Here is a 9,109-nt window from a genome sequence, read left to right on the forward strand (position 1 = left end):
GGCAGTGTTGGCCCACTTTCTCTCGCTTCTTTGCGCCTGGCCACTGCAGCCGCTCTGCAGCCTGGCTCGCCTGGTGGGTGGCTCGGCCACTGGCACTGTCCTAATGGATCGAGCTGACCCCTGGCCTGTCCCCGTTCCCAGGGAACAGGACGATCGCCGTGCTCGACCGGCGGGCCATCACGGGCTCGGCACGTTGGCACGTTGGACCCTTGACCGGGTGCGGAAAGCGTCCTGGAGTATATCTGAAAATGGCACCCCCCGCAATTTTCAATGATTTTCCATCCGTTTCTCGCTCCACCTTGACGTTCGTTTGTCGTGTCTGGTTCTTGTTGGTGTTGTCGGCGTCCGTTTCGCGGATACATCCTCCGGCACCATGAAGACAACACCATCACGGGCGTTGTTTTCGTCCGTTCTGCTATCCTCTGTAAGAGATCCGTGATCTCGGTCACTGCCTTGGACGACCTGGCCGAGCCAGTGTTCGGGGTAGTAGTACTATTGGTGATCTTGGACACGAAACTAACATGACCTATCCATAGCTCTCCTTATCCCTCGCTCAGCTCACAATTCCCACGCAGCTCTCAGGAGGATGGGAGTACCAAGGATGTTACACTGATGTACCCGGCCGGACGATTAACTCGGCCTCCTACACCGATGGCGAGGGCCTGACCATCGAGACATGCTTGGCGTACTGCTCGTCTAAGGGCTTCCCCTACGCAGGCGTCGAGTACTCGGTCGAATGTTACTGCGGCAGCAGCCTGGCCACCAACGCCGCCAAGCTGAACGACTCGGACTGCAACATGGCCTGCTCTGGAAACGCCAACGAGCCCTGCGGCGCCGGGAGCCGACTCTCTCTTTTTCACACCACGCAGGTGTCCGGGCCGGGGGTGAACCCGGGCGTCAACGGCTTCGATAGCCTGGGCTGCTACGCCGAGGGTACCACGGGCCGCGCGCTCACGTACAATGCCGGCGTTGCTGGGGCGAATCTGACTGTGGCCAAGTGTACTGCCGCCTGCCGCGCGGCCAACTACATTCTGGCCGGCGTTGAATATGGGGGAGAATGCTGTACGTGACTTGAAGTGACTTGTGCCAGGGGCATGAGATCATGAGATGGTGTGAAGTGGCGTATGTTTCAGAGCTTACTGACGATGAAATTGATGATAGACTGCGGCAACACCATTTCCAATGGCGGCGCGCCTGCGACGAGCGGGTGCAGCATGCTCTGCAACGGCAATAGCAGTGAGGTCTGCGGCGGGCCTGACCGTCTTAATGTCTACAACTTTCAGGGCCGGTATGATCCGACCTCGACCACTTCGGCGCCAACGTAAGTCTTCACCTTCTCCCCCTATTTTCATGCATTTCATATCATACACTTGGCTTGTTTGCTTGTCTTGTTTGCATTTTCCTGACCGACGAGCTGACAGACGCAGGGGGGAGCCAACTGGAGGCCCCGGTGCATCTGGACCCTCCCAACCCGCTTCCATCGGCGACTACGACTGGTACGGGTGCCGCACCGAGGCCACGGGCTCGCGTGCGCTGAGTGCTGCGACGTTTGCGTCCGACACCATGACCCTTGAGGACTGTCAAACTTACTGCTCCGCCTACACGTACTTCGGCGTTGAATATGCGCGGGAGTGCTACTGCGGCAACAGCTTCAATGCCGGCTCGAAGGCTGCTCCCGCGGGTGATTGTAGTATGACCTGCATGGGAGATGCCGAGCAGTACTGCGGCGCCGGCGACCGCCTGTCTGTGTACGCCCGGAGCGGCACACCGCCCCCTAGCTCGACTACCGACGCCGGGCCGACCACGACGTCGTCGGTGCCTGCTGTGACGGGTATCCCCGATGGCTGGAGCTACCAGGGATGCTGGATCGACGGCAAGGCCGGCCGTATCCTACCGTACCAGGTTCCCGACAGCCAGGCGAACAGCCCGGCCGTGTGCGCGGCTGCTTGTCTTGCGGCGGGCTACATCATCTCGGGCACCGAATACGGGGTGCAGTGCTTCTGCGGGAATGCCATCTACAACGGCGGCGCCAAGACAGCCGATTCGGACTGTAGTTCGGCTTGCCCGGGCGCCCCGAGCCAAAAGTGTGGTGCTGGGGACCGCGTGAGCATCGTCTCGGACGGTGTGCCGCAAGCCTACGCGCCCCCGGCTCCGATCCCCAAGGTTGGCGACTGGACGTACCAGGGCTGCGCGGTGGACAACGTCAACGACAAGCGCACCTTCTACTGGCAGGTGTTTTTCCCCGGCGTAATGACGCCCAAGATGTGCCTAGACCGGTGCGCCGACTTCGGCTACCACGCGGCAGGGCTTGAGTACGGCGAGGAGTGCTACTGCGGCGACCCGGCCAACATGGCAACGCGCGGGTCGACGTTTGCGGACGAGGCCGATTGCAGCATTGTGTGCGCGGGCAACGCGACGGCCATCTGCGGCGGCCTGGCCCGGCTGACCACGTACTTCTGGACCGGCACACCGCTGTACAACTGGGACTTCCCGACCGACTACCGCGCGGGCAAGTACCAGTTCCTGGTCGATGGTGTCAACACGCCCCTGATCACACAGGAGGCCATCACCGGCAAGGTGTCCTTCATTTCCAAGGGCGCTACGGGTCCAGGCAACGAGACGGGCGCCTACGAGCTGGACCTGTCCACCCTGACCTTCCGCACCCTGCACATCAAGACCGACGTCTTCTGCGCTGCCGGCGTGACCCTGCCTGACAAGGCTGGCCGCCAGCTTAACATTGGCGGCTGGGCTGGCGATGCCACATACGGCACGCGCTTGTACTGGCCCGACGGCTCGCCCGGCACCCCCGGCACCCACGACTGGCAGGAGAACGTCAATGTGTTGAAGCTGCAGGCCGGCCGCTGGTACCCCAGCGCTATGGTCATGACCAACGGCTCTGTGCTTGTCGTAGGCGGCCTGATCGGTTCCAACGACGCGGCCACGCCGTCCCTCGAGATCCTGCCGTACACAGGCACTGCGCCCTTGTACATGGACTGGCTGGACCGTACCCATCCCAATAATCTCTACCCCTTCCTCTGCGTTCTGCCCGGCGGCGGTATCTTTGTGCAGTACTGGAACGAGGCCCGTATTCTTAACCCAGTCACCTTCGCCACCACCACCGTGCTACCTAACACTATCGGGGCCCCCAACGACCCCAAGGCCGGCCGCACATACCCGCTCGAAGGCACCGCCGTGCTGCTGCCCCAGAAGTATCCTTACACCGACCCGCTCGAGGTGCTCATCTGTGGTGGCTCGACCGATGGCCCCGGCAACGCCCTCGACAACTGCATCTCCATCCAGCCCGAGGCCGCCAACCCGACCTGGAAGCTCGAGCGCATGCCCTCCTTCCGCGTCATGTCATGCATGGCCCCCCTGCCCGACGGCACCTACCTGATCGCCAACGGGGCCCTCCACGGCGTGGCCGGCTTCGGTCTCGGCGTCGGCCCCAACCTCAACGCCCTCCTCTACGACCCGACCAAGCCCTTCGGCTCCCGCATCACCGTGGCAGCCAACACCACCATCGCCCGCATGTATCACTCCGAAGCCATCACCCTCCTCGACGGCCGCGTGCTCATCTCCGGCTCCGATCCCCAGGACGGCGTCAACCCGGAGGAGTACCGTGTCGAGGTCTTCCTTCCGCCCTACCTCCTCAACGGCAAACCCCGTCCGACCTTCACCATCACCAACAAGGACTGGTCCTACGGCCAGACCAACATCGCCTTCACCCTGGGCGCTGCTGCCCGCAACGGCGCCATCTCGGTCACGTTGCTCGCTGCCGTATCTAGCACGCACGGCAATTCCATGGGCGCCCGCACGCTCATGCCTAAGGTCTCGTGTACGGGCACCGCGTGTAAGGTGGATGCGCCTCCGAGCGCGAATATTGCGCCGCCTGGTTGGTACCAGTTCTTTGTGCTGGATGGCGGGGTGCCGGCGGTGGGTGTGTATGTGCGGATTGGAGGGGATCCGGGCAAGATTGGAAATTGGCCACAGGGCCCGGATTTCTCGACGCCGGGGGTGTAGGCAAGAAGAGAGAGAGGGAGGCAAAGGTGAACAGGGACGAGTGAGGTGGAAAGGTGGATGGACTTCATTTCTCTGTTTTAATGTTGACGAGGTCTGGGCTAGGTAGAAGTTTCTTATTAATCTAATGATGATGATTGCAACTTTGGGATATCTTTTGTTCGTTGGACTGTACTAGTGTGGCATAGCAAGAACTGGTTTAGTCCTCTAAATTGTAGCTCTTGACACACTTGATGTGGAACGTAACTCTTTTAACCCTTTGATCCCGGAATAACTTGCCTTCGTTTCAGTTTATCAAAGTACTCAAGCATTTGCTGCCGGCTTGATACAGTTCGACCATTCATAGACCTCATTTACGCCGGAATCACTTTCTCTTTTTCGACCCATCAGAGTATGCCTTGTTACCTGCCGGCTGGATCCGTAAATGTTGGAGGTTGAGGACCGCATCTCGAAATCAAATACCAGCCTTAAACGTTGAAACCTGTGTTTTACCTCTCCCTCCAATCCTCACGTTTTTTGTGTTAAATTTATCACCCTGTCCTAATGTGTTAATGTTAGTTCGGAGGCTCAGAGGGTTGATAGGGCAGAATCAGGGTTAGGGTTAAGATTGTTCGCCCGGGCCAGACCGCTGCGTTTCTGGGCCAACCGCCACCGGGTGGATGCAACCGTCCTGAGGTTCCCTGTTCTGACATCCAGTGCACTGACAACGGCGAGTCAGATAACTGCCCAACTACACTTACACAGTAAATATTTTGGGTTAATATCCTAGCTCGCTGTGGCCAAAAAAGCGGCACACCAAGTCCCTGGATACCTTTGCTATAAAAGTGAAAAAAGACCAAAAAGAATAAACCAAAAAAAAGGGAAAGAAGACAAAAAAGAGTATATCAATCAATAAGATTTGATCAAATGTTAATGGTAGACTTGAGCTATCTGTTTTAGTGTGTCGCTTTTTTTGGCCATAGCGAGCCTAGGTACGGATAGCTCTGTAGTTAATTAATCAAGAAGTTTGAGTCCCCCGCCTGGCTTGGCTTTGCCCTGTCCAACATTCAGTTGGTAATTGAGCTCTTCACCATCCATCAATCCAGCTGACAAACTTTTTTTTTTTTTTTTTTTGCCTTGTTTCTCCTGCCTCCCTGCCTGCCTGCGGTGCCTGCTTCTTTCGCCCCCCATCGCTCGCCGCCTGATAACGTAGGAGCGTAGATGAGCCAACCCGAGCTCTCCCTCGGCAAATTTCGCGTGAGGTCATGAAAGCTGCGCCCCACCAAACTAACTTACAGCGGGGCCTCACCGCCTGGCCGCTCGGCAGCCCAAATCGCCCCGCCCCCTCCAATTCCCCTCAGTAAGGTCGAGCAGGTAGGTAACCGACCGAGCTTGCTGAGGGAGAGCTTCCTGGAGCTGAAGATTATAGGAACTTCTCTGGATGCTTCATCACGTCATGTCACATTGTAAACAACAAAAGGAAAAACGGGCCGTTTTTGCAAGACATTGATGTCTTATAAAGGATCTACCTAGCTGCCGCAATTTATGCGGCAATGTTCAGGTCTAGCTTGCGTGATGTGGTCAAGTTGGGTCCAAATCAAATAAAGAAAAGAAAAAGACGATGTTTGCCGCCCTCCCCCCTCCATTGTTGAACGAAAACCCGCCAAGGTTGGCACGCTGTCTTCCGCCCGCCTCCCTGAGTCCATCCATTCCTCCATTTTCCCAAGTTCACGGCTATCCTCCCCCTCGGCGACTCGTCCTAAACGCCGTTGCCTCGGCCGTTCACCTGTGCCTTGGGAGAGTGACGTCTTCTCCTTCATAACGGGCATTACCATTTCCTTGAAAAAGCCAAATCCATTCTTGGACTGCACGCACACATGCGCAGAGCCGCTCAAAGGTCGTTGTCATCGTCGTCGGGCAGCGGCTCGGCGGCAGCCTTAATGAGTTCCGCATCGTACTCTTCCATGAGGTTCTGGTCGACAGCCACCTCGGCGGGGGCCAGTGCAGGGGCGGCAACGAACTCCTAGATTGTGTCATTAGCTTTAACTCGTGGACAAGAGAGAGGCGGATAAGGAAGCAGAAGGGGGTGGGGAACACGCACTAGACCCTGGTTGCCGCCAAGCTTGCGCGCAAGCCAGAGGAAGGGCTTCTCAAAGTTGTAGTTGGACTTGGCCGAGATGTCATAGTACTGCAGGTTCTTCTTGCGGTGGAAGGTGATGGTCTTGGCCTTGACCTTGCGCTCCTTGACATCAACCTTGTTGCCGCAGAGGACGATGGGGATGCCCTCGCAGACACGGACAAGGTCACCTATGTTGACGTCAGCGGCGGGTGCCCACGTTTACGCGTAGGGTTTGTATCATTCTGCAGTATACATACGGTGCCAGTTGGGGACGTTCTTGTAGGTAATGCGGGAGGTCACATCGAACATGATGATACCGCACTGGCCGTTGATGTAATAACCATCGCGGAGGCCACCGAACTTCTCTTGGCCGGCAGTGTCCCACACATCGAACTGGATCGGGCCATAGTTCTGTGGGTTTGGTTAATATCGGGACCGCCAACAAGCCATCGCCAAGCAGCGACGTTGGGGAGAGAAATGGGTTGGTGGGGAGGATGCGGCTTACGGTGCTAAAGCCCAGAGGGTGAACCTCGACACCAAGAGTGGCAATGTACTTCTTCTCGAACTCACCAGTCAAGTGACGCTTGACGAAGGTGGTCTAAATGTAAAGTTAAAAAAACACACAAGATGTCAGCCATGTTGTCAAGTAAATCGGTTATCCTGCCCACATGCGAACCCCGCAACGGTAGCTGATGCAGGATGCATGCGCTCGTCGCAAGAGATTCCAATATGAAACTGACCTTGCCAGTACCACCATCACCGACAAGCACAAGCTTGAAAGTCGGCACCGTGCTAGCGGGTGCAGCCATGTTGTCTATGTGGTTGTGCTGATCAAATTCTGGAAAGGGAGTTGGGGTCTGGAGTCGAGGTTGCGAATTAGCTTGCGAAAATCGGCGAGGGGTTCGGTTCTTGTAATTCAGCGAATAGGACCGGGATCAGAGCGGAGGGGCCGCACTGGTGTGAAGGGTGCGCACCTTTCGATTGTCGCGAGATGTAACAGGGGATGAAGTGGTGGTCGGGTTGCAGGATCGACCCAAAAAGAGAGAGAGGGAGGGAGCTCGATGTTGTTTTCAAAAGGCAGCCGCTTGGAAAGCACAGCAGCCTTGACGAAAAACTCGTTGGGCGGCGGGGTGATTGGGTCACGTGTTTTTGTGGCCCGTTCCGTCAGGCAAAGGCCAGGCACAGCACTGATCGAATGGTTCACTCACGAGGTGAGCGGCAAACCTGCAAGGCAGGAACATTCTGGGGGCCTGCTTTTTCTCTCGCTGTTTTGATGTTTGCAACCAAACAAAGGCTTTCGCGGGAGCCCAACAGCTTTGCCGCCCGGCCTTGTTTGGGGGCGTCACACGTTTAATTCGTCATTTTCCTAACTGTTTTTTCGCGCCAGGGCACATGGGCGCCATCTCGTGCGCCTTGAAATCGGCCAACTTTGGGCGTTTTCCAAAGTTCCCGACCAGCCTTAGCGTTATCTTTTCTCATCATCGCTGGGGGAGCTTGTCGCCCTCCTGCCCGCTAACGATTCGGCCGCACATTACTTGCCTTGCAACCCCACGAAGCTGAACCCCCCCCAGAGCCAAGTTCTTTGCCAAGCAGCCTCAGAGCACTAACCGGTCTTTGTGCCTAATAACGACATAATTCACAAAGAAAGCAACCTGAAGCATTGCGTGCCGTGGCTTATTTGGGCCCAGGTGGGGACCATCATTGTTAAAAGCTCTCAAAATTTGGCCCAAGCAGCCAGAGCCCAACGAAGCGCCGGGCAGTTCCAAGGCGCGTTCATCACATTTATCGCCCTTGCACTCACTGCCTTGCCTAGTTTCCTTACAGAGGAAGAATATGACACCCAAGCGTGCCTCGCCCACCCCAATTCCGCTGTGGCGTCAATGTTAACCGGAGCTCCCGGGGTCCAGATCCCCCACTACTTCTCGACACCTTGACAAGAATGTTTTGCTGTTTCTTGGTCAGTATTCTCTTCTTCATTTACATTTCTGGGTCTCAGCATTACCCCTTCATTGCCCTGCACACACTCGGCGACCTTTTTTAGGCCATCATGGTTCTCGAAATTGACATAGCCAAAGTTGCGGACTAAATCACCCGGCTGGAGCCCGGCCGCAGCTGCCGGGCTGTTGTCCGCCACCGTGTTTATCTTTGCAAAGGGTCGGTCGAGAGTTTCGGGAACGGAGTCTCTCGGTACGGAGGAGGCGCCAGTGCCGTTGGTTTGGGCCGGGGCTGTGTTATTATCGTCATCAAGGCTCGCAAAGTGTTCGTGGAGTCGTGTCTCAATAATGCCCATCAGCTCCTTCCAATCGTTTCGAAGGTGGATGATGCGCGCTCTTGTGGTACGGACTGTGAAGACCCGGTCAGCTTCTGGTATGCCTTCTGCTCGAACCGCTGCTTATCTGAACGAGGACGGGACAGGGGGAAGGGGAGAGAGAAGAGTGATCTGCCCTGCCGTACTTTGTGCCACATCGATGTCGGCCCGGGGAAACCCATCTGGGGTGAGAAGGTTTGTGTTCATGTCGACACCGTGCTGAACGCGGATATAGGTCAGTCAACGGGCCCAGTTGATTGTCACGAGGATCAGTGCAAGCCGCGTACGGAATCAAGCACGCCACCCAACGCCTTGAGCTCCCCCTCAACGTTATCCTTCTTTCTCTGGAGCTCGGCGATAGTAAGCTGGGCGGGGTTCCCGTTGGTGGCTCTGGCGGCCGTCGTCGGCCCCGAGGGGACGGTGGGCGCGTGGAGTGTGTTCATCGTTTGTCTTATTCGTGACGCTGCAAATACACTCCAGACACAGCGTCCGGTTTCATAGCACCTGTAAGGAGATCGAAAGTCCAGCCATAGACTTCAATTGTTGCGGACGACGATTCGATCTGGAAAGTCTCGGGAGTTGGTGCGGCGAGGTTCCGATGGACACCACCTGCACGCGGCTCTAGCCTGCCACAAATGACGCGTTCTGCCGTTCTGGTATGCGCGGCGCGGGGTAGTACAGGAGCT

General features: G+C 57.0%; 3 protein-coding genes across 3 annotated transcripts; 1 reads left to right on the forward strand and 2 right to left on the reverse strand.

Annotated features, from left to right (window-relative positions):
- Positions 1-373: 373 nt before the first annotated feature.
- Positions 374-4,020, forward strand: C8A04DRAFT_33789 (putative fungistatic metabolite; the record flags this gene model as incomplete). The annotated part of the gene is made up of 4 exons (XM_062782601.1): positions 374-424; positions 537-1,062; positions 1,162-1,321; positions 1,428-4,020. The coding sequence occupies 4 exons, from the start codon at positions 374-376 to the stop codon at positions 4,018-4,020; spliced, it is 3,330 nt and encodes a 1,109-aa protein (XP_062640995.1).
- A 1,867-nt stretch (positions 4,021-5,887) lies between these two features.
- Positions 5,888-6,924, reverse strand: C8A04DRAFT_24171 (GTP-binding nuclear protein GSP1/Ran; the record flags this gene model as incomplete). Its single annotated transcript, XM_062779008.1, has 5 exons — positions 5,888-6,019; positions 6,098-6,303; positions 6,373-6,526; positions 6,621-6,713; positions 6,856-6,924. The coding sequence occupies 5 exons, from the start codon at positions 6,922-6,924 to the stop codon at positions 5,888-5,890; spliced, it is 654 nt and encodes a 217-aa protein (XP_062640996.1).
- Positions 6,925-7,933: 1,009 nt separating this feature from the next.
- C8A04DRAFT_24172 (uncharacterized protein) lies at positions 7,934-8,866 on the reverse strand (the record flags this gene model as incomplete). The annotated part of the gene is made up of 4 exons (XM_062779009.1): positions 7,934-8,062; positions 8,118-8,458; positions 8,570-8,642; positions 8,711-8,866. 4 exons carry the CDS (start codon positions 8,864-8,866, stop codon positions 7,934-7,936), a joined length of 699 nt encoding a protein of 232 aa, XP_062640997.1.
- Positions 8,867-9,109: the final 243 nt, after the last annotated feature.

Source organism: Dichotomopilus funicola (genome assembly GCF_033296635.1).
Source record: "Dichotomopilus funicola strain CBS 141.50 unplaced genomic scaffold C8A04scaffold_2, whole genome shotgun sequence".
Lineage (NCBI taxonomy): Eukaryota > Fungi > Ascomycota > Sordariomycetes > Sordariales > Chaetomiaceae > Dichotomopilus > Dichotomopilus funicola.